Source organism: Somniosus microcephalus, unplaced genomic scaffold (genome assembly GCF_052327205.1).
Source record: "Somniosus microcephalus isolate GS21.2 unplaced genomic scaffold, FLI_Smic_1.0 unresolved_chr1, whole genome shotgun sequence".
NCBI lineage: Eukaryota > Metazoa > Chordata > Chondrichthyes > Squaliformes > Somniosidae > Somniosus > Somniosus microcephalus.
Window position 1 is genome coordinate 51,695,804 of NW_028225179.1, and position 25,619 is coordinate 51,721,422.

General features: G+C 53.5%; 1 protein-coding gene across 1 annotated transcript in view; it reads right to left on the minus strand.

Moving 5' to 3' along the window:
- Nucleotides 1-24,812, minus strand: part of LOC147094979 (RING finger protein 112-like) — a 67,691-nt gene extending 42,879 nt beyond the window's left edge. The window contains exons 1-2 of the mRNA XM_085973948.1: nt 24,732-24,812; nt 23,561-23,767 (exon numbers count right to left, since the gene is read on the minus strand). Coding sequence (XP_085830074.1) covers nt 23,561-23,767; nt 24,732-24,791 — 267 coding nt within the window. The 5' untranslated portion in view covers nt 24,792-24,812. The remainder of the gene's footprint in view (nt 1-23,560; nt 23,768-24,731) is intronic.
- Nucleotides 24,813-25,619: the final 807 nt, after the last annotated feature.

Genomic DNA, 25,619 nt, shown 5'->3' on the forward strand with positions numbered 1-25,619 from the left:
AGAGACACTGAGGGATTGGAGATGGAGAGAGAGACACTGGGGGATTGGAGATGAAGGGAGAGACACTGAGGGAATGGAGATGGAGGGAGAAGGACTGAGGGATTGGAGATGGAGGGAGAGAGACACTGAAGGATTGGAGATGGAGGGAGAGACACTGAGGGAATGTAGATGCAGGGAGAGAGACTGAGGGACTGGATATGAGGGAGAGACACTGAGGGATTGGAGATAGAGGGAGAGAAACTGAGGGATTGGAGAAGGAGGGAGAGAGACACTGAGGGATTGGAGATGGAGGGAGAGAGAAACTGAGGGATTTTAGATGGCGGGAGAGACACTGAGGGATTGGAGATGGAGGGAGAGACACTGAGGGATAGGAAATGGAGGGAGAGACACTGAGGGATTGGAGATGGACGGAGAGACACTGAGGGATTGGAGATGGAGGGAGAGAGACTCAGGGATTGGAGATGGCGGGAGAGACACTGAGGGACTGGAGATGGAGGGAGAGACACTGAGGGATTGGAGATGGAGGGAGAGACACTGAATGTTTGGAGATGGAGGAAGAGACACTGAGGGATTGGAGGTGGAGGGAGAGAGACTGAGGGACTGGAGATGGAGGGAGAGAGACTGAGGGATTGGAGATGGAGGCAGAGAGACTGAGGGATTGGAGATGGAGGGAGAGAGAAAGAGGGATTGGAGATGGAGGGATAGAGACTGTGGGATTGGAGATGGAGGGAGAGACACTGAGGGATTGGAGATGGAGGGAGAGACACTGAGGGATTTGAGATGAAGGGAGAGGCACTGATTGATTGGAGATGGAGGGAGAGACACTGAGGGATTGGAGATGGAGGGAGAGAGACTGAGGAATTGGAGATGGAGGGAGAGACACTGAGGGATTGGAGATGGAGGGAGAGAGACTGAGTGATTGGAGATGGGGGAGAGAGAGACTGAGGGATTGGAGATGGACTGAGAGAGACTGAGGGATTGGAAATGGAGGGAGAGACACTGAGGGATTGGAGATGGAGGGAGAGACACTGAGGGATTGGAGATGGAGGGAGAGACACTGAGGGATTGGAGATGGAGGGAGAGAGACTGAGGGATTGGAGATGGAGGGAGTGACACTGAGGTTTTGGAGATGGAGGGAGAGACACTGAGGGATTGGAGATGGAGGGAGAGACACTGAGGGGTTGGAAATGGAAGTTGAGACACTGAGGGATTGGAGATGGAGGGAGAGACACTGAGGGATTGGAGATGTTGGGAGAGAGACTGAGGGATTGGAGATGGAGGGAGACACACTGAGGGATTGGAGATAGAGGGAGAGAGAGACTGAGGTATTGGAAATGGAGGGAGAGACACTGAGGGATTGGAGATGGAGGGAGAGTCACTGAGGGATTGGAGTTGGAGGGAGAGACACTGAGGAATTGCAGTTGGAGGGAGAGACACTGAGGGATTGGAGAAGGAGGGAGAGAGACTGAGGGATTGGAGATGGAGGGAGAGACACTGGGGATTTGGAGATGGAGGGAGAGAGGCTGAGGAATTGGAAATGGAGGGATGGGTACTGAGGGATTGGAGATGGAGGGAGAGACTGAGGGATTGGAGATGGAGGAAGAGACACTGAGGGATTGAAGATAGAGGGAGAGAGACTGAGGGATTGGAGATGGAGGGAGAGACACTGAGGGATTGGAGATGGAGGGAGAGATACTGAGGGATTGGAGATGGAGTGAGAGACACTGAGTGATTGGAGATGGAGGGAGAGGCACTGAGGGATTGGATAAGGATGGAGTGAGACTGAGGGATTGGAGGTGGAGGGAGAGACACTGAGGGATTGGAGATGGAGGGAGAGAGACTGAGGGATTGGAGATGGAGGAGAGAGACTGAGAGATTGGAGATGGAGTGAGGGACACTGAGGGATTGGAGATGGAGGGAGAGAGACTGAGGGATTGGAGATGGAGGAAGAGACACTGAGGGATTGAAGATAGAGGGAGAGAGATTGAGGGATTGGAGATGGAGGGAGAGAGACTGAGGGATTGGAGATGGAGGGAGAGACACTGAGGGATTGGAGATGGAGGGAGAGACACTGGGGGATTGGAGATGGAGGGAGAGACACTGAGTGATTGGAGATGGAGGGAGAGGGACTGAGGGATTGGAGATGGAGGGAGAGAGACACTGAGGGATTGGAGATGGAGGGAGAGAGAAAATGAGGGATTGGAGATGGAGGGAGAGACACTGATGGACAGGAGATGGAGGGAGAGACACTGAGGGATTGGAGATGAAGGGAGAGACACTGAGGGATTGGAAATGGAGGGAGAGACACTGAGGGATTGGAGATGGATGGAGAGACACTGAGGGTTTGGAGATGGAGGGAGAGAGACTGAGTGATTGGAGATGGAGGGAGAGACACAGAGGGCTTGGAGATGAAGGGAGAGACACTGAGGGATTGGAGATGGAGGGAGAGAGACTGAGGGATTGGAGATGGAGGGAGAGAGACTGAGGGATTGGAGATGGCGGGAGAGACACTGAGGGATTGGAGATGGAGGGAGAGACACTGAGGGATTGGAGATGGAGGGAGAGACACTGAATGTTTGGAGATGCAGGGAGAGACATTGAGGGATTGGAGATGGAGGGAGAGAGACTGAGGGATTGGAGATGGCGGGAGAGAGACTGAGGGGTTGGAGATGGAGGGAGAGAGACGGAGGGATTGGAGATGGAGGGAGAGAGACAGAGGGATTGGAGATGGAGGGATAGGGACTGTCGGATTGGAGATGGAGGGAGAGACACTGAGGGATTGGAGATGGAGGGAGAGACACTGAGGGATTTGAGATGGAGGGAGAGGCACTGAGTGATTGGAGATGGAGGGAGAGACACTGAGGGATTGGAGATGGAGGGAGAGAGACTGAGGAATTGGAAATGGAGGGAGAGACACTGAGGGATTGGAGATGGAGGGAGAGAGACTGAGTGATTGGAGATGGGGGAGAGAGAGACTGAGGGATTGGAGATGGAGTGAGAGAGACTGAGGGATTGGAAATGAAGGGAGAGACACTGACGGATTGGAGATGGAGGGAGAGACACTGAGGGATTGGAGATGGAGGGAGAGACACTGAGGGATTGGAGATGGAGGGAGAGAGACTGAGGGATTGGAGATGGAGGGAGTGACACTGAGGGATTTGAGATGGAGGGAGAGACACTGAGGGATTGGAGATGGAGGGAGAGACACTGAGGGGTTGGAAATGGAAGTTGAGACACTGAGGGATTGGAGATGGAGGGAGAGACACTGAGGGATTGGAGATGTTGGGAGAGAGACTGAGGGATTGGAGATGGAGGGAGACACACTGAGGGATTGGAGATGGAGGGAGAGAGAGACTGAGGGATTGGAAATGGAGGGAGAGAGACTGAGGGGTTGGAGATGGATGGAGAGACACTGAGGGATTGGAGATGGATGGGGAGACACTGAGGAATTGCAGTTGGAGGAAGAGACACTGAGGGATTGGAGAAGGAGGGAGAGAGACTGAGGGATTGGAGATGGAGGGAGAGACACTGGGGGATTGGTGATGGAGGGAGAGACACTGAGGGACTGTAGATGGAGGGAGAGAGGCTGAGGGATTGGAAATGGAGGGAGGGGGACTGAGGGATTGGAGATGGAGGGAGGGACTGAGGGATTGGAGATGTAGGAAGAGACACTGAGGGATTGAAGATAGAGGGAGAGAGACTGAGGGATTGGAGATGGAGGGAGAGAGACTGAGGGATTGGAGATGGAGGGAGAGACACTGAGGGATTGGAGATGGAGAGAGAGACACTGGGGGATTGGAGATGAAGGGAGAGACACTGAGGGAATGGAGATGGAGGGAGAAGGACTGAGGGATTGGAGATGGAGGGAGAGAGACACTGAAGGATTGGAGATGGAGGGAGAGACACTGAGGGAATGTAGATGCAGGGAGAGAGACTGAGGGACTGGATATGAGGGAGAGACACTGAGGGATTGGAGATAGAGGGAGAGAAACTGAGGGATTGGAGAAGGAGGGAGAGAGACACTGAGGGATTGGAGATGGAGGGAGAGAGAAACTGAGGGATTTTAGATGGCGGGAGAGACACTGAGGGATTGGAGATGGAGGGAGAGACACTGAGGGATAGGAAATGGAGGGAGAGACACTGAGGGATTGGAGATGGACGGAGAGACACTGAGGGATTGGAGATGGAGGGAGAGAGACTCAGGGATTGGAGATGGCGGGAGAGACACTGAGGGACTGGAGATGGAGGGAGAGACACTGAGGGATTGGAGATGGAGGGAGAGACACTGAATGTTTGGAGATGGAGGAAGAGACACTGAGGGATTGGAGGTGGAGGGAGAGAGACTGAGGGACTGGAGATGGAGGGAGAGAGACTGAGGGATTGGAGATGGAGGCAGAGAGACTGAGGGATTGAAGATGGAGGGAGAGAGAAAGAGGGATTGGAGATGGAGGGATAGAGACTGTGGGATTGGAGATGGAGGGAGAGACACTGAGGGATTGGAGATGGAGGGAGAGACACTGAGGGATTTGAGATGAAGGGAGAGGCACTGATTGATTGGAGATGGAGGGAGAGACACTGAGGGATTGGAGATGGAGGGAGAGAGACTGAGGAATTGGAGATGGAGGGAGAGACACTGAGGGATTGGAGATGGAGGGAGAGAGACTGAGTGATTGGAGATGGGGGAGAGAGAGACTGAGGGATTGGAGATGGACTGAGAGAGACTGAGGGATTGGAAATGGAGGGAGAGACACTGAGGGATTGGAGATGGAGGGAGAGACACTGAGGGATTGGAGATGGAGGGAGAGACACTGAGGGATTGGAGATGGAGGGAGAGAGACTGAGGGATTGGAGATGGAGGGAGTGACACTGAGGTTTTGGAGATGGAGGGAGAGACACTGAGGGATTGGAGATGGAGGGAGAGACACTGAGGGGTTGGAAATGGAAGTTGAGACACTGAGGGATTGGAGATGGAGGGAGAGACACTGAGGGATTGGAGATGTTGGGAGAGAGACTGAGGGATTGGAGATGGAGGGAGACACACTGAGGGATTGGAGATAGAGGGAGAGAGAGACTGAGGTATTGGAAATGGAGGGAGAGACACTGAGGGATTGGAGATGGAGGGAGAGTCACTGAGGGATTGGAGTTGGAGGGAGAGACACTGAGGAATTGCAGTTGGAGGGAGAGACACTGAGGGATTGGAGAAGGAGGGAGAGAGACTGAGGGATTGGAGATGGAGGGAGAGACACTGGGGATTTGGAGATGGAGGGAGAGAGGCTGAGGAATTGGAAATGGAGGGATGGGTACTGAGGGATTGGAGATGGAGGGAGAGACTGAGGGATTGGAGATGGAGGAAGAGACACTGAGGGATTGAAGATAGAGGGAGAGAGACTGAGGGATTGGAGATGGAGGGAGAGAGACTGAGGGATTGGAGATGGAGGGAGAGACACTGAGGGGTTGGAGATGGAGAGAGGGACACTGGGGGATTGGAGATGGAGGGAGAGACACTGAGGGATTGGAGATGGAGGGAGAAGGACTGAGGGATTGGAGATGGAGGGAGAGGCACTGAGGGATTGGAGATGGAGAGAGAGACATTGAGGCGTTGGAGATGGAGGGAGAGACACTGAGGGATTGGAGATGGAAGGAGAGACACTGAGGGAATGGAGATGGATGGAGAGAGACTGAGGGATTGGAGATGGAGGTAGAGACACTGCGGGATTGGAGATGGAGGGAGAGAGAGACTGAGCGATTGGAGACGTAGGGTGAGAGACTGAGGGATTGGAGATGGAGGGAGAGACACTGAGGGATTGGAAATGGAGGGAGAGACAATGAGGGATTGGAGATGGATGGAGAGAAACTGAGGGACTGGAGATGGAGGGCGAGAGACTGAGGGATTGGAGAGGGAAGGAGATACACTAAGGGATTGGAGATGGAGGGAGAGACACTGAGGGATTGGAGATGGAGGGTGAGAGACTGAGGGATTGGAGATTGAGGGAGAGAGACTGAGGGATTGGAGATGGAGGGAGAGAGACTGAGGGATTGGAGATGGAGGGAGAGAGACTGAGGGATTGGAAATGGAGGGAGAGAGACTGAGGGATTGGAGATGGAGGGAGAGAGACTCAGGGATTGGAGATGGCGGGAGAGACACTGAGGGATTGGAGATGGAGGGAGAGACACTGAGGGGTTGGAGATGGAGAGAGAGACACTGAGTGATTGGAGATGGAGGGAGAGACACTGAGAAATTGGAGATGGAGGGAGAGAGAGTGAGGGATTGGAAGTGGAGGGAGAGACACTGAGAGATTGGAGATGGAGGGAGAGAGACTGAGGGGTTGGAGATGGAGGGAGAGAGACTGAGGGATTGGAGATGGAGTGAGAGACACTGAGGGATTGTAGATGGAGGGAGAGAGACTGAGGGATTGGTGATGGAGGGAGAGAGACTGAGGAATTGGAGATACAGGGAGAGACACTGAGGGATTGAAGATGGAGGGAGAGAGACTGATGGATTGGAGAGGGAAGGAGAGACACTAAATGATTGGAGATGGAGGGAGAGACACTGAGGGATTGGAGATGGAGGGAGAGAGACTGAGGGATTGTAGATTAAGGGAGAGAGACTGAGGGATTGGAGATGGATGGAGAGAGACTGGGGGATTGGAGATGGAGGGAGAGACACTGAGGGACTGGAGATGGAGGGAGAGAGTCTGAGGGATTGGAAATGGAGGGAGGGGTACTGAGGGATTGGAGATGGAGGCAGAGACTGAGGGATTGGAGATGGAGGAAGAGACACTGAGGGATTGAAGATAGAGGGAGAGAGACTGAGGGTTTGGAGATGGAGGGAGAGAGACTGAGGGATTGGAGATGGAGGGAGAGACACTGGGGGGTTGGAGATGGAGAGAGAGACACTGGGGGATTGGAGATGGAGGGAGAGACACTGAGGGATTGGAGATGGAGGGAGAAGGACTGAGGGATTGGAGATGGAGGGAGAGGAACTGAGGGATTGGAGATGGAGAGAGAGACATTGAGGCGTTGGAGATGGAGGGAGAGACACTCAGGGATTGGAGATGGAGGGAGAGACACTGAGGAATTGGAGATGGATGGAGAGAGACTGAGGGATTGGAGATGAAGGGAGAGACACTGAGGGATTGGAGATGGAGGGAGAGAGAGACTGAGCGATTGGAGATGTAGGGTGAGAGACTGAGGGATTGGAGATGGAGGGAGAGACACTGAGGGATTGGAAATGGAGGGAGAGACAATGAGGGATTGGAGATGGATGGAGAGAAACTGAGGGACTGGAGATGGAGGGAGAGAGACTGAGGGATTGGAGAGGGAAGGAGATACACTTAGGGATTGGAGATGGAGGGAGAGACACTGAGGGATTGGAGATGGAGGGTGAGAGACTGAAGGATTGGAGATTGAGGGAGAGAGACTGAGGGATTGGAGATGGAGGGAGAGAGACTGAGGGTTTGGAGATGGAGGGAGAGAGACTGAGGGATTGGAGATGGAGGGAGAGAGACTGAGGGATTGGAGATGGAGGGAGAGAGACTCAGGAATTGGAGATGGCGGGAGAGACTCTGAGGGATTGGAGATGGAGGGAGAGACACTGAGGGGTTGGAGATGGAGAGAGAGACACTGAGTGATTGGAGATGGAGGGAGAGACACTGAGAAATTGGAGATGGAGGGAGAGAGACTGAGGGATTGGAAGTGGAGGGAGAGACACTGAGAGATTGGAGATGAAGGGAGAGAGACTGAGGGGTTGGAGATGGAGGGAGAGAGACTGAGGGATTGGAGATGGAGTGAGAGACACTGAGGGATTGTAGATGGAGGGAGAGAGACTGAGGGATTGGTGATGGAGGGAGAGAGACTGAGGAATTGGAGATAGAGGGAGAGACACTGAGGGATTGAAGATGGAGGGAGAGAGACTGATGGATTGGAGAGGGAAGGAGAGACACTAAGGGATTGGAGATGGAGGGAGAGACACTGAGGGATTGGAGATGGAGGGAGAGAGACTGAGGGATGGAGATTGAGGGAGAGAGACTGAGGGATTGGAGATGGAGGGAGAGAGACTGAGGGATTGGAGATGGAGGGAGAGAGACTGAGGGATTGGAGATGGAGGGAGAGAGACTGAGGGATTGGAGATGGAGGGAGAGAGACTCAGGGATTGGAGATGGCGGGAGAGACACTGAGGGATTGGAGATGGAGGGAGAGGCACTGAGGGATTGGAGATGGAGAGATAGACACTGAGTGATTGGAGATGGAGGGAGAGACACTGAGGGATTGGAGATGGAGGGAGAGAGACTGAGGGATTGGAGGTGGAGGTAGAGACACTGGGAGATTGGAGATGGAGGGAGGGAGACTGAGGGATTGGAGATGGAGGGAGAGATACTGAGGGATTGGAGATGGAGTGAGAGACACTGAGGGATTGCAGATGGAGGGAGAGAGACTGAGGGATTGGAGATGGAGGGAGAGAGACTGATGAATTGGAGATAGAGTGAGAGACACTGAGGGATTGAAGATGGAGGGAGAGACTCTGAGGGATTGGAGATGGAGGGAGAGAGACTGAGGTATTGGAGATGGAGGGAGAGGGACTGAAGAATTGGAGATGGAGGGAGAGACACTGAGGGATTAGAGATGGAGGGAGAGACACTGAGGGATTGGAGATGGAGGGAGAGAGACTGAGGGATTGGAGATGGAGGGAGAGACACTGAGGGATTGGAGATGGAGGGAGAGACTGAGGGATTGGAGGTGGAGGGAGAGACACTGAGGAATTGGAGATGGAGGGAGAGAGACTGAGGGATTGGAGATGTAGGGAGAGAGACTGAGGGATTGGAGATGGAGGGAGAGAGAGACTGAGGAATTGGAGGTGGAGGGAGAGAGACTGAGGGATTGGAGATGGAGGGAGAGAGAGACTGAGGGATTGGAGATGGAGGGAGGGAGACTGAGGGATTGGAGATGGAGGGAGAGAGACTGAGGAATTGGAGATGGAGGGAGAGAGAAATTGAGGGATTGGAGATTGAGGGAGAGAGACACTGAGGGTTTGGAGATGGAGAGAGAGACACTGAGGGATTGGAGATGGAGGGAGAGAGACTCAGGGATTGGAGATGGAGGGAGAGAGAGACTGAGGGATTGGAGATGGAGGGAGAGAAACTGAGGGATTGGAGATGGAGGTAGAGACACTGAGGGATTGGAGATGGAGGGAGAGACACTGAGGGATTGGAGATGGAGGGAGAGAGACTGAGGGATTGGAGTTGGTGGGAGAGACACTGAGGAATTGGAGATGGAGGGAGAGAAACTGAGGGATTGGAGATGGAGCGAGAGAAATTGAGGCGTTGGAGATGGAGGGAGAGACACTGAGGGATTGGAGATGGAGGGAGAGACACTGAGGGATTGGAGATGGATGGAGAGAGACTGAGGGATTGGAGATGGAGGGAGAGACACTGAGGGATTGGAGATGTAGGGAGAGAGAGACTGAGCGATTGGAGATGTAGGGTGAGAGACTGAGGGATTGGAGATGGAGGGAGAGACACTGAGGGGTTGGAGATGGAGGGAGAGACTCTGAGGGATTGGAGATGGAGGGAGAGAGACTGAGGTATTGGAGATGGAGGGAGAGGGACTGAAGAATTGGAGATGGAGGGAGAGACACTGAGGGATTAGAGATGGAGGGAGAGACACTGAGGGATTGGAGATGGAGGGAGAGAGACTGAGGGATTGGAGATGGAGGGAGAGACACTGAGGGATTGGAGATGGAGGGAGAGACTGAGGGATTGGAGGTGGAGGGAGAGACACTGAGGAATTGGAGATGGAGGGAGAGAGACTGAGGGATTGGAGATGTAGGGAGAGAGACTGAGGGATTGGAGATGGAGGGAGAGAGAGACTGAGGAATTGGAGGTGGAGGGAGAGAGACTGAGGGATTGGAGATGGAGGGAGAGAGAGACTGAGGGATTGGAGATGGAGGGAGGGAGACTGAGGGATTGGAGATGGAGGGAGAGAGACTGAGGGATTGGAGATGGAGGGAGAGAGAAATTGAGGGATTGGAGATTGAGGGAGAGAGACACTGAGGGTTTGGAGATGGAGAGAGAGACACTGAGGGATTGGAGATGGAGGGAGAGAGACTCAGGGATTGGAGATGGAGGGAGAGAGAGACTGAGGGATTGGAGATGGAGGGAGAGAAACTGAGGGATTGGAGATGGAGGTAGAGACACTGAGGGATTGGAGATGGAGGGAGAGACACTGAGGGATTGGAGATGGAGGGAGAGAGACTGAGGGATTGGAGTTGGTGGGAGAGACACTGAGGAATTGGAGATGGAGGGAGAGAAACTGAGGGATTGGAGATGGAGCGAGAGAAATTGAGGCGTTGGAGATGGAGGGAGAGACACTGAGGGATTGGAGATGGAGGGAGAGACACTGAGGGATTGGAGATGGATGGAGAGAGACTGAGTGATTGGAGATGGAGGGAGAGACACTGAGGGATTGGAGATGTAGGGAGAGAGAGACTGAGCGATTGGAGATGTAGGGTGAGAGACTGAGGGATTGGAGATGGAGGGAGAGACACTGAGGGATTGGAAATGGAGGGAGAGACAATGAGGGATTGGAGATGGATGGAGAGAAACTGAGGGACTGGAGATGGAGGGAGAGAGACTGAGGGATTGGAGAGGGAAGGAGAGACACTAAGGGATTGGAGATGGAGGGAGAGACACTGAGGGATTGGAGATGGAGGGTGAGAGACTGAGGGATTGGAGATTGAGGGAGAGAGACTGAGGGATTGGAGATGGAGGGAGAGAGACTGAGGGATTGGAGATGGAGGGAGAGAGACTGAGGGATTGGAGATGGAGGGAGAGAGACTGAGGGATTGGAGATGGAGGGAGAGAGACTCAGGGATTGGAGATGGCGCGAGAGACACTGAGGGATTGGAGATGGAGGGAGAGACACTGAGGGGTTGGAGATGGAGAGAGAGACACTGAGTGATTGGAGATGGAGGGAGAGACACTGAGAAATTGGAGATGGAGGGAGAGAGACTGAGGGATTGGAGGTGGAGGGAGAGACACTGAGAGATTGGAGATGGAGGGAGAGAGACTGAGGGATTGGAGATGGAGGGAGAGAGACTGAGGGATTGGAGATGGAGTGAGAGACACTGAGGGATTGTAGATGGAGGGAGAGAGACTGTGGGATTGGTGATGGAGGGAGAGAGACTGAGGAATTGGAGATAGAGGGAGAGACACTGAGGGATTGAAGATGGAGGGAGAGACTCTGAGGGAATGGAGATGGAGTGAGAGAGACTGAGGGATTGGAGATGGAGGGAGAGAGACTGAAGGATTGGAGATGGAGGGAGAGACACTGAGGGATTGGAGATGGAGGGAGAGACACTGAGGAATTGGAGATGGAGGGAGAGACACTGAGGGATTGGAGATGGAGGGAGAGACTGAGGGATTGGAGATGGATGGAGAGACACTGAGGAATTGGAGATGGAGGGAGAGAGACTGAGGGATTGGAGATGTAGGGAGAGAGACTGAGGGATTGGAGATGGAGGGAGAGAGAGACTGAGGGATTGGAGATGGAGGGAGAGAGACTGAGGGATTGGAGATGGAGGGAGAGAGAGACTGAGGGATTGGAGATGGAGGGAGAGAGACTGAGGGATTGGAGATGGAGGGAGAGAGACTGAGGGATTGGAGATGGAGGGAGAGAGAAATTGAGGGATAGGAGATTGAGGGAGAGAGACACTGAGGGTTTGGAGATGGAGAGAGAGGCTCTGAGGGATTGGAGATGGAGGGAGAGAGACTCAGGGATTGGAGATGGAGGGAGAGAGAGACTGAGGGTTTGGAGATGGAGGGAGAGAAACTGAGCGATTGGAGATGGAGGTAGAGAAACTGAGGGATTGGAGATGGAGGGAGAGACACTGAGGGATTGGAGATGGAGTGAGAGAGACTGAGGGATTGGAGATGGTGGGAGAGACACTGAGGAATTGGAGATGGAGGGAGAGAAACTGAGGGATTGGAGATGGAGGGAGAGACATTGAGGCGTTGGAGATGGAGGGAGAGACACTGAGGGATTGGAGATGGAGGGAGAGACACTGAGGGATTGGTGATGGGTGGAGAGAGACTGAGTGATTGGAGATGGAGGGAGAGACACTGAGGGATTGGAGATGGAGGGAGAGAGAGACTGAGCGATTGGAGATGGAGGGTGAGAGTCTGAGGGATTGGAGATGGAGGGAGAGACACTGAGGGATTGGAGATGGAGTGGAGACACGGAGGGATTGGAAATGGAGGGAGAGACACTGAGGGATTGGAGATGGAGGGAGAGAGAGACTGAGGGATTGGAGATGGAGGGAGAGAGTCTGAGGGATTGGAGATGGAGCGAGAGAGTCATAGGGATTGGAGATGGAGGGAGAGAGACTCAGGGATTGGAGATGGCGGGAGAGACACTGAGGGATTGGAGATGGAGGGAGAGACACTGAGGGGTTGGAGATGGAGGGAGAGACACTGAGTGATTGGAGATGGAGGGAGAGACACTGAGAAATTGGAGATGGAGGGAGAGAGACTGAGTGATTGGAAGTGGAGGGAGAGACACTGAGAGATTGGAGATGGAGGGAGAGGGACTGAGGGGTTGGAAATGGAGGGAGAGAGGCTGAGGGATTGGAGATGGAGTGAGAGAGACTGAGGGATTGGAGATGGAGGGAGAGAGACTGAGGGATTGGTGATGGAGGGAGAGAGACTGAGGAATTGGAGATAGAGGGAGAGACACTGAGGGATTGAAGATGGAGGGAGAGAGACTGATGGATTGGAGAGGGAAGGAGAGACACTAAGGGATTGGAGATGGAGGGAGAGACACTGAGGGATTGGAGATGGAGGGAGAGAGACTGAGGGATTGGAGATTAAGGGAGAGAGACTGAGGGATTGGAGATGGAGGGAGAGAGACTGGGGGATTGGAGATGGAGGGAGAGACACTGAGGGAATGGAGATGGAGGGAGAGAGGCTGAGGGATTGGAAATGGAGGGAGGGGTACTGATGGATTGGAGATGGAGGGAGAGACAGAGGGATTGGAGATGGAGGAAGAGACACTGAGGGATTGAAGATAGAGGGAGGGAGACCGAGGGATTGGAGATGGAGGGAGAGAGACTGAGGGATTGGAGATGGAGGGAGAGACACTGAGGGGTTGGAGATGGAGAGAGAGACACTGGGGGATTGGAGATGGAGGGAGAGACACTGAGGGATTGGAGATGGAGGGAGAAGGACTGAGGGATTGGAGATGGAGGGAGAGGCACTGAGGGATTGGAGATGGAGAGAGAGACATTGAGGCGTTGGAGATGGAGGGAGAGACACTGAGTGATTGGAGATGGAGGGAGAGACACTGAGGGATTGGAGATGGATGGAGAGAGACTGAGGGATTGGAGATGGAGGGAGAGACACTGAGGGATTGGAGATGGAGGGAGAGAGAGACTGAGCGATTGGAGATGGAGGGTGAGAGACTGAGGGATTGGAGATGGAGGGAGAGACACTGAGGGATTGGAAATGGAGGGAGAGACAATGAGGGATTGGAGATGGATGGAGAGAAACTGAGGGTCTGGAGATGGAGGGAGAGAGACTGAGGGATTGGAGAGGGAAGGAGATACACTTAGGGATTGGAGATGGAGGGAGAGACACTGAGGGATTGGAGATGGAGGGTGAGAGACTGAGGGATTGGAGATTGAGGGAGAGAGACTGAGGGATTGGAGATGGAGGGAGAGAGACTGAGGGTTTGGAGAAGGAGGGAGAGAGACTGAGGGATTGGAGATGGAGGGAGAGAGACTGAGGGATTGGAGATGGAGGGAGAGAGACTCAGGGATTGGAGATGGTGGGAGAGACACTGAGGGATTGGAGATGGAGGGAGAGACACTGAGGGGTTGGAGATGGAGAGAGAGACACTGAGTGATTGGAGATGGAGGGAGAGACACTGAGAAATTGGAGATGGAGGGAGAGAGACTGAGGGATTGGAAGTGGAGGGAGAGACACTGAGAGATTGGCGATGGAGGGAGAGTGACTGAGGGGATGGAGATGGAGGGAGAGAGACTGAGGAATTGGAGATGGAGTGAGAGACACTGAGGGATTGTAGATGGAGGGAGAGAGACTGAGGGATTGGTGATGGAGGGAGAGAGACTGAGGAATTGGAGATAGAGGGAGAGACACTGAGGGATTGAAGATGGAGGGAGAGAGTCTGATGGATTGGAGACGGAAGGAGAGACACTAAGGGATTGGAGATGGAGGGAGAGACACTGAGGGATTGGAGATGGAGGGAGAGAGACTGAGGGATGGAGATTGAGGGAGAGAGACTGAGGGATTGGAGATGGAGGGAGAGAGACTGAGGGATTGGAGATGGAGGGAGAGAGACTGAGGGATTGGAGATGGAGGGAGAGAGACTGAGGGATTGCAGATGGAGGGAGAGAGACTCAGGGATTGGAGATGGCGGGAGAGACACTGAGGGATTGGAGATGGAGGGAGAGACACTGAGGGATTGGAGATGGAGAGTTAGACACTGAGTGATTGGAGATGGAGGGAGAGACACTGAGGGATTGGAGATGGAGGGAGAGAGACTGAGGGATTGGAGGTGGAGGTAGAGACACTGGGAGATTGGAGATGGAGGGAGGGATACTGAGGGATTGCAGATGGAGGGAGAGATACTGAGGGATTGGAGATGGAGTGAGAGACACTGAGGGATTGCAGATGGAGGGAGAGAGACTGAGGGATTGGAGATGGAGGGAGAGAGACTGATGAATTGGAGATAGAGTGAGAGACACTGAGGGATTGAAGATGGAGGGAGAGACTCTGAGGGATTGGAGATGGAGGGAGAGAGACTGAGGTATTGCAGATGGAGGGAGAGAGACTGAAGAATTGGAGATGGAGGGAGAGACACTGAGGGATTAGAGATGGAGGGAGAGACACTGAGGGATTGGAGATGGAGGGAGAGAGACTGAGGGATTGGAGATGGAGGGAAAGACACTGAGGGATTGGAGATGGAGGGAGAGACTGAGGGATTGGAGGTGGAGGGAGAGACACTGAGGAATTGGAGATGGAGGGAGAGAGACTGAGGGATTGGAGATGTAGGGAGAGAGACTGAGGGATTGGAGATGGAGGGAGAGAGAGACTGAGGAATTGGAGGTGGAGGGAGAGAGACTGAGGGATTGGAGATGGAGGGAGAGAGAGACTGAGGGATTGGAGTTGGAGGGAGAGAGACTGAGGGATTGGAGATGGAGGGAGAGAGACTGAGGGATTGGAGATGGAGGGAGAGAGAAATTGAGGGATTGGAGATTGAGGGAGAGAGAAACTGAGGGTTTGGAGATGGAGAGAGAGACACTGAGGGATTGGAGATGGAGGGAGAGAGACTCAGGGATTGGAGATGGAGGGAGAGAGAGACTGAGGGTTTGGAGATGGAGGGAGAGAAACTGAGGGATTGGAGATGGAGGTAGAGACACTGAGGGATGGGAGATGGAGGGAGAGACATTGAGGGATTGGAGATGGAGGGAGAGAGACTGAGGGATTGAAGTTGGTGGGAGAGACACTGAGGAATTGGAGATGGAGGGAGAGAAACTGAGGGATTGGAGATGGAGCGAGAGACATTGAGGCGTTGGAGATGGAGGGAGAGACACTGAGGGATTGGAGATGGAGGGAGAGACACTGAGGGATTGGAGATGGATGGAGAGAGACTGAGGGATTGGAGATGGAGGGAGAGACACTGAGGGATTGGAGATGGAGGGAGAGAGAGACTGAGCGATTGGAGATGTAGGGTGAGAGACTGAGCGATTGGAGATGGAGGGAGAGAGACTGAGGGATTGGAGAGGGAAGGAGAGACACTAAGGGATTGGAGATGGAGGGAGAGACACTGAGGGATTGGAGATGGAGGGTGAGAGACTGAGGGATTGGAGATGGAGGGAGAGAGACTGAGGGATTGGAGATGGAGGGAGAGAGACTGAGGGATTGGAGATGGAGGGAGAGAGACTGAGGGATTGGAGATGGAGGGAGAGAGACTGAGGGATTGGAGATGGAGGGAGAGAGACTCAGGGATTGGAGATGGCACGAGAGACACTGAGGGATTGGAGATGGAGGGAGAGACACTGAGGGGTTGGAGATGGAGAGAGAGACACTGAGTGATTGGAGATGGAGGGAGAGACACTGAGAAATTGGAGATGGAGCGAGAGAGACTGAGGGATTGGAGGTGGAGGGAGAGACACTGAGAGATTGGAGATGGAGGGAGAGAGACTGAGGGGTTGGAGATGGAGGGAGAGAGACTGAGGGATTGGAGATGGAGTGAGAGACACTGAGGGATTGTAGATGGAGGGAGAGACACTGAGGGATTGGTGATGGAGGGAGAGAGACTGAGGAATTGGAGATAGAGGGAGAGACACTGAGGGATTGAAGATGGAGGGAGAGACTCTGAGGGAATGGAGATGGAGGGAGAGAGACTGAGCGATTGGAGATGGAGGGAGAGAGACTGAAGGATTTGAGATGGAGGGAGAGACACTGAGGGATTGGAGATGGAGGGAGAGACACTGAGGGATTGGAGATGGAGGGAGAGAGACTGAGGGATTGGAGATGGAGGGAGAGACACTGAGGGATTGGAGATGGAGGGAGAGACTGAGGGATTGGAGATGGATGGAGATACACTGAGGAATTGGAGATGGAGGGAGAGAGACTGAGGGATTGGAGATGTAGGGAGAGAGACTGAGGGATTGGAGATGGAGGGAGAGAGAGACTGAGGGATTGGAGATGGAGGGAGAGAGACTGAGGGATTGGAGATGGAGGGAGAGAGAGACTGAGGGATTGGAGATGGAGGGAGAGAGACTGAGGGATTGGAGATGGAGGGAGAGAGACTGAGGGATTGGAGATGGAGGGAGAGAGAAATTGAGGGATTGGAGATTGAAGGAGAGAGACACTGAGGGTTTGGAGATGGAGAGAGAGACACTGAGGGATGGGAGATGGAGGGAGAGAGACTCAGGGATTGGAGATGGAGGGAGAGAGAGACTGAGGGATTGGAGATGGAGGGAGAGAATCTGAGGGATTGGAGATGGAGGTAGAGACACTGAGGGATTTGAGATGGAGGGAGAGACACTGAGGGATTGGAGATGGAGTGAGAGAGACTGAGGGATTGGAGATGGTGGGAGAGACACTGAGGAATTGGAGAAGGAGGGAGAGAAACTGAGGGATTGGAGATGGAGGGAGAGACATTGAGGCGTTGGAGATGGAGGGAGAGACACTGAGGGATTGGAGATGGAGGGAGAGACACTGAGGGATTGGTGATGGGTGGAGAGAGACTGAGGGATGGGAGATGGAGGGAGAGACACTGAGGGTTTGGAGATGGAGGGAGAGAGAGAGTGAGCGATTGGAGATGGAGGGTGAGAGACTGAGGGATTGGAGATGGAGGGAGAGACACTGAGGGATTGGAGATGGAGTGGAGACACGGAGGGATTGGAAATGGAGGGAGAGACACTGAGGGATTGGAGATAGAGGGAGAGACACTGAGGGATTGGAGATGGAGGGAGAGAGAGACTGAGGGATTGGAGATGGAGGGAGAGAGTCTGAGGGATTGGAGATGGAGGGAGAGAGACTGAGGGATTGGAGATGGAGGGAGAGAGACTCAGGGATTGGAGATGTCGGGAGAGACACTGAGGGATTGGAGATGGAGGGAGAGACACTGAGGGGTTGGAGATGGAGAGAGAGACACTGAGTGATTGGAGATGGAAAGAGAGACACTGAGAAATTGGAGATGGAGGGAGAGAGACTGAGGGATTGGAAGTGGAGGGAGAGACACTGAGAGATTGGAGATGGAGGGAGAGAGACTGAGGGGTTGGAGATGGAGGGAGAGAGACTGAGGGATTGGAGATGCAGTGAGAGAGACTGAGGGATTGGAGATGGAGGGAGAGAGACTGAGGGATTGGTGATGGAGGGAGAGAGACTGAGGAATTGGAGATAGAGGGAGAGACACTGAGGGATTGAAGATGGAGGGAGAGAGACTGATGGATTGGAGAGGGAAGGAGAGACACTAAGGGATTGGAGATGGAGGGAGAGACACTGAGGGATTGGAGATGGAGGGAGAGAGACTGAGGGATTGGAGATTAAGGGAGAGAGACTGAGGGATTGGAGATGGAGGGAGAGAGACTGGGGGATTGGAGATGGAGGGAGAGACACTGAGGGACTGGAGATGGAGGGAGAGAGGCTGAGGGATTGGAAATGGAGGGAGGGGTACTGAGGGATTGGAGATGGAGGGAGAGACTGAGGGATTGGAGATGGAGGAAGAGACACTGAGGGATTGAAGATAGAGGGAGAGAGACTGAGGGATTGGAGATGGAGGGAGAGAGACTGAGGGATTGGAGATGGAGGGAGAGACTCTGAGGGGTTGGAGATGGAGAGAGAGACACTGGGGGATTGGAGATGGAGGGAGAGACACTGAGGGATTGGAGATGGAGGGAGAAGGACTGAGGGATTGGAGATGGAGGCAGAGGCACTGAGGGATTGGAGATGGAGAGAGAGACATTGAGGCGTTGGAGATGGAGGGAGAGACACTGAGGGATTGGAGATGGAGGGAGAGACACTGAGGGATTGGAGATGAATGGAGAGAGACTGAGGGATTGGAGATGGAGGGAGAGACACTGAGGGATTGGAGATGGAGGGAGAGAGAGACTGAGCGATTGGAGATGTAGGGTGAGAGACTGAGGGATTGGAGTTGGAGGGAGAGACACTGAGGGATTGGAAATGGAGGGAGAGACAATGAGGGATTGGAGATGGATGGAGAGAAACTGAGGGACTGGAGATGGAGGGAGAGAGACTGAGGGATTGGAGAGGGAAGGAGATACACTTAGGGATTGGAGATGGAGGGAGAGACACTGAGGGATTGGAAATGGAGGGTGAGAGACTGAGGGATTGGAGATTGAGGGAGAGAGACTCAGGGATTGGAGATGGAGGGAGAGAGACTCAGGGATTGGAGATGGCGGGAGAGACACTGAGGGATTGGAGATGGAGGGAGAGACACTGAGGGGTTGGAGATGGAGAGAGAGACACTGAGTGATTGGAGATGGAGGGAGAGACACTGAGAAATTGGAGATGGAGGGAGAGAGACTGAGGGATTGGAAGTGGAGGGAGAGACACTGAGAGATTGGAGATGGAGGGAGAGTGACTGAGGGGTTGGAGATGGAGGCAGAGAGACTGAGGGATTGGAGATGGAGTGAGAGACACTGAGGGATTGTAGATGGAGGGAGAGAGACAGAGGGATTGGTGATGGAGGGAGAGAGACTGAGGAATTGGAGATAGAGGGAGAGACATGAGGGATTGAAGATGGAGGGAGAGAGACTGATGGATTGGAGAGGGAAGGAGAGACACTAAGGGATTGGAGATGGAGGGAGAGACACTGAGGGATTGGAGATGGAGGGAGAGAGACTGAGGGATGGAGATTGAGGGAGAGAGACTGAGGGATTGGAGATGGAGGGAGAGAGACTGAGGGATTGGAGATGAAGGGAGAGAGACTGAGGGATTGGAGATGGAGGGAGAGAGACTGAGGGATTGGAGATGGAGGGAGAGAGACTCAGGGATTGGAGATGGCGGGAGAGACACTGAGGGATTGGAGATGGAGGGAGAGACACTGAGGGGTTGGAGATGGAGAGATAGACACTGAGTGATTGGAGATGGAGGGAGAGACACTGAAGGATTGGAGATGGAGGGAGAGAGACTGAGGGATTGGAGGTGGAGGTAGAGACACTGGGAGATTGGAGATGGAGGGAGGGAGACTGAGGGATTGGAGATGGAGGGAGAGATACTGAGGGATTGGAGATGGAGTGAGAGACACTGAGGGATTGCAGATGGAGGGAGAGAGACTGAGGGATTGGAGATGGAGGGAGAGAGACTGATGAATTGGAGATAGAGTGAGAGACACTGAGGGATTGAAGATGGAGGGAGAGACTCTGAGGGATTGGAGATGGAGGGAGAGAGACTGAGGTATTGGAGATGGAGGGAGAGAGACTGAAGAATTGGAGATGGAGGGAGAGACACTGAGGGATTAGAGATGGAGGGAGAGACACTGAGGGATTGGAGATGGAGGGAGAGAGACTGAGGGATTGGAGATGGAGGGAAAGACACTGAGGGATTGGAGAAGGAGGGAGAGACTGAGGGATTGGAGGTGGAGGGAGAGACACTGAGGAATTGGAGATGGAGGGAGAGAGACTGAGGGATTGGAGATGTAGGGAGAGAGACTGAGGGATTGGAGATGGAGGGAGAGAGAGACTGAGGAATTGGAGGTGGAGGGAGAGAGACTGAGGGATTGGAGATGGAGGGAGAGAGAGACTGAGGGATTGGAGATGGAGGGAGAGAGACTGAGGGATTGGAGAAGGAGGGAGAGAGACTGAGGGATTGGAGATGGAGGGAGAGAGAAATTGAGGGATTGGAGATTGAGGGAGAGAGACACTGAGGGTTTGAAGATGGAGAGAGAGACACTGAGGGATTGGAGATGGAGGGAGAGAGACTCAGGGATTGGAGATGGAGGGAGAGAGAGACTGAGGGATTGGAGATGGAGGGAGAGAAACTGAGGGATTGGAGATGGAGGTAGAGACACTGAGGGATTGGAGATGGAGGAGAGACACTGAGGGATTGGAGATGGAGGGAGAGAGACTGAGGGATTGGAGTTGGTGGGAGAGACACTGAGGAATTGGAGATGGAGGGAGAGAAACTGAGGGATTGGAGATGGTGCGAGAGACATTGAGGCGTTGGAGATGGAGGGAGAGACACTGAGGGATTGGAGTTGGAGGGAGAGACACTGAGGGATTGGAGATGGATGGAGAGAGACTGAGGGATTGGAGATGGAGGGAGAGACACTGAGGGATTGGAGATGGAGGGAGAGAGAGACTGAGCGATTGGAGATGTAGGGTGAGAGACTGAGGGATTGGAGATGGAGGGAGAGACACTGAGGGATTGGAAATGGAGGGAGAGACAATGAGGGATTGGAGATGGATGAAGAGAAACTGAGGGACTGGAGATGGAGGGAGAGAGACTGAGGGATTGGAGAGGGAAGGAGAGACACTAAGGGATTGGAGATGGAGGGAGAGACACTGAGGGATTGGAGATGGAGGGAGAGAGACTGAGGGATTGGAGATGGAGGGAGAGAGACTGAGGGATTGGCGATGGAGGGAGAGAGACTGAGGGATTGGAGATGGAGGGAGAGAGACTCAGGGATTGGAGATGGCGCGAGAGACACTGAGGGATTGGAGATGGAGGGAGAGACACTGAGGGGTTGGAGATGGAGAGAGAGACACTGAGTGATTGGAGATGGAGGGAGAGACACTGAGAAATTGGAGATGGAGGGAGAGAGACTGAGGGATTGGAGGTGGAGGGAGAGACACTGAGAGATTGGAGATGGAGGGAGAGAGACTGAGGGATTGGAGTTGGAGGGAGAGAGACTGAGGGATTGGAGATGGAGTGAGAGACACTGAGGGATTGTAGATGGAGGGAGAGAGACTGAGGGATTGGTGATGGAGGGAGAGAGAGTGAGGAATTGGAGATAGAGGGAGAGACACTGAGGGATTGAAGATGGAGGGAGAGACTCTGAGGGAATGGAGATGGAGGGAGAGAGACTGAGGGATTGGAGATGGAGGGAGAGAGACTGAAGGATTGGCGATGGAGGGAGAGACACTGAGGGATTGGAGATGGAGGGAGAGACACTGAGGGATTGGAGATGGAGGGAGAGAGACTGAGGGATTGGAGATGGAGGGGGAGACACTGAGGGATTGGAGATGGAGGGAGAGACTGAGGGATTGGAGATGGATGGAGAGACACTGAGGAATTGGAGATGGGGGGAGAGGGACTGAGGGATTGGAGATGTAGGGAGAGAGACTGAGGTATTGGAGATGGAGGGAGAGAGAGACTGAGGGATTGGAGATGGAGGGAGAGAGACTGAGGGATTGGAGATGGAGGGAGAGAGAGACTGAAGGGATTGGAGATGGAGGGAGAGAGACTGAGGGATTGGAGATGGAGGGAGAGAGATATTGAGGGTTTGGAGATTGAGGGAGAGAGACACTGAGGGTTTGGAGATGCAGAGAGAGACACTGAGGGATTGGAGATGGAGGGAGAGAGACTCAGGGATTGGAGATGGAGGGAGAGAGAGACTGAGGGATTGGAGATGGAGGGAGAGAAACTGAGGGATTGGAGATGGAGGTAGAGACACTGAGGGATTGGAGATGGAGGGAGAGACACTGAGGGATTGGAGATGGAGGGAGAGAGACTGAGGGATTGGAGATGGTGGGAGAGACACTGAGGAATTGGAGATGGAGGAAGTGAAACTGAGGGATTGGAGATGGAGGGAGAGACATTGAGGCGTTGGAGATGGAGGGAGAGACACTGAGGGATCGGAGATGGAGGGAGAGACACTGAGGGATTGGTGATGGGTGGAGAGAGACTGAGGGATTGGAGATGGAGGGAGAGACACTGAGGGATTGGAGATGGAGGGAGAGAGAGACTGAGCGATTGGAGATGGAGGGTGAGAGACTGAGGGATTGGAGATGGAGGGAGAGACACTGAGGGATTGGAGATGGAGTGGAGACACGGAGGGATTGGAAATGGAGGGAGAGACACTGAGGGATTGGAGAGAGAGGGAGAGACACTGAGGGATTGGAGATGGAGGGAGAGAGAGACTGAGGGATTGGAGATGGAGGGAGAGAGTCTGAGGGATTGGAGGTGGAGGGAGAGAAACTGAGGGATTGGAGATGGATGGAGAGACACTGAGGGATTGGAGATGGAGGGAGTGAGACTGAGGGATTGGAGATGGATGGAGAGAGACTGAGGGATTGGAGATGGAGGGAGAGACACTGAGGGATTGGAGATGGAGGGAGAGAGACTGAGGGATTGGAGATGGAGGGAGAGACACTGAGGGATTGGAGATGGAGGGAGAGAGACTGAGGGATTGGAGATGGAGGGAGAGACACTGAGGGATTGGAGATGGAGGGAGAGTGAGACTGAGCGATTGGAGATGGAGGGTGAGAGTCTGAGGGATTGGAGATGGAGGGAGAGACACTGAGGGATTGGAGATGGTGGGGGAGACACTGAGGGATTGGAGATGGAGGGAGAGACACTGAGGGATTGGAGATAGTGGGACAGACACTGAGGGATTGGAGATGGAGGGAGAGAGAGACTGAGGGATTGGAGATGGAGGGAGAGAGACTGAGGGATTGGAGGTGGAGGGAGAGAGACTGAGGGATTGGAGATGGAGGGAGAGACACTGAGGCATTGGAGATAGAGGGAGAGACACTGAGGGATTGGAGATGGAGGGAGAGAGATGCTGAGGGATTGGAGATGGAGGGAGAGACCCTGAGGGATTGGAGATGGAGGGAGGGACGCTGAGGGATTGGAGATAGATGGAGAGACTCTGAGGGATTGGAGATGGAGGGAGAGAGACTGAGGGATTGGAGATGGAGGGAGAGACACTGAAGGTTTGGAGACAGAGGGAGAGAGAGACTGAGCGATTGGAGATGGAGGGAGGGCCAGTTGTGAGCATCTGAGAATTAATACTGGTTACGTTAATTACTGGTTGCACTAATCAGGGTAAGGGTTGAGCAGTGGTTACTGACCATATTATTCAGTCCTCGAAGTATATAGTTGAGTAGAAACGATTTTCCCAACCTCTCTTCGCCAATGATGGAGATCAAACCCACCGGCAAGTCCTTCACCTCATCGTCTAAGAAGCAGCTTGTTAAATTGTCATTGTTGAGATGTGGTGTACCGTCTTGGTCAATGGTGACCAGCAGCTTCGCTTTTCCGAGTTTGGGTTTCACTCCCTTCACATTGAAGCAGATGAAAAGTTATTTCAGGGACAGTGCAGGGCAGAACATTTGGGTGGGACAAAACCTTAAACATACAGTATATAGATCACTGTATCTAATGTACTGTCACACCCATTCCCAGAGGGGGAAAGGACAGTATATCTAACACACTGTGGCACCCGGTCCCAGAGGTGGAAAGGATAGTGTAAATAACACACTGTGAAACCCGGTCCCAGACGGGGAAAGGACAGTGTATCTAACGCACTGTGACACCCGGTCCCAGAGGGGTAAAGGACAGTGTATCTAACACACTGTGACACCCGGTCCCAGAGGGGGAAATGACAGTGTATCTAATGCACTGTGACACCCGGTCCCAGAGGGGGAAAGGACAGTGTATCTAACGCATTGTGACACCCGGTCCCAGAGGAGGAAAGGACAGTGTATCTAATGCACTGTGACACCCGGTCCCACAGGGGGAAAGGACAGTGTATCTAATGCACTGTGAGATCCGGTCCCAGAGGGGGAAAGGACAGTGTATCTAACGCACTGTGAGACCCGGTCCCAGAGGTGGGAAAGGACAGTGTATCTAATGCACTGTGACACCCGGTCCCAGAGGGGGAAAGGATAGTGTATCTAATGCACTGTGAGACCCAGTCCCAGAGGGGGAAAGGACAGTGTATATATCGCACTGTGACACCCGCTCCCAGAGGGGGAAAGGACAGTGTATCTAACGCACTGTGACACCCAGTCCCACAGGGGGAAAGGACAGGGTATCTAACGTACTGTGACACCCAATCCCAGAGGGGGAAAGGACAGTGTATCTACCACACTGTGACACCCAGTCCCAGAGGGGGAAAGGACAGTGTATCTAACGCACTGTGACACCCGGTCCCAGAGGAGGAAAGGACAGTATATCTAATGCACTGTGACACCCGGTTCCAGAGCGTGAAAGTACACTGTAAGTATTTCTCAGACTGACCTCACTGATCTTCTTGACCGGTCTGAATTTGGCAGTGTCCATTTGTGCCATTGTCACCATGTATCACCGAGGAGAACTCTGTCAATTAAAATGCAGGATGTGAATGACAGGAGCAGAAGAGACAGACTGGCAGGGCCGACAGCTGGGGGGAGATACAGGCGGGTGGAGAGACAGGCGGGGGAGAGAGAGGCAGGCGGGAGGACAGGCGCGGGGAGAGACAGGCGCGGGGAGAGACAGGCGGGGGGACAGAGACAGGCGGGGGAGAGAGACAGGCGGGGGGACAGAGACAGGCGGGGTGAGAGACAGACGGGAGGGAGAGACAGGCGGGTGGAGACAGGCGGGGGGGAGACAGGCGGGGGGAGAAAGGCGGGGGGAGAGAGAAAGGCGGGGGGAGAGAGAAAGGTGGGGGGGAGACAGGCGGGTGGAGAGACAGGCAGGGGCAGAGAGAGGCAGGGGAGAGACAGGCGGGGGAGAGACAGGTGGGTGAGGTGTGGGGACAAACATGCAATTGACCTACATGCAGAATTCTGTAAAAGTATCCTCCAGACTCAAAGGAAAACCGTAAACAATGCATGCAGGGCAGAACTAGGCCAATATCCATTAATAATCATTATCCAAAAAAGAGCCACCAAATTTTGGAAACACCTAGAAATGAGCAACCCCCAATGCTGTCATTACGAAGCCCTGAAATGCCAAGAGAGGACCATAAAGAAGAATACCCTCAGTCAACTAGTCCTGGGACTCAGTGAAGTAACTACTAACACTACTAACAATAACCAGCCCCAGGACAGTGACAGCGTAACACAAAGAATTCGACCCAACACAATCGTCGCTAAGCAAAAGGAAAAATATCTGTCATATTGGGCAGAAACAACAAAAACCCAAAGC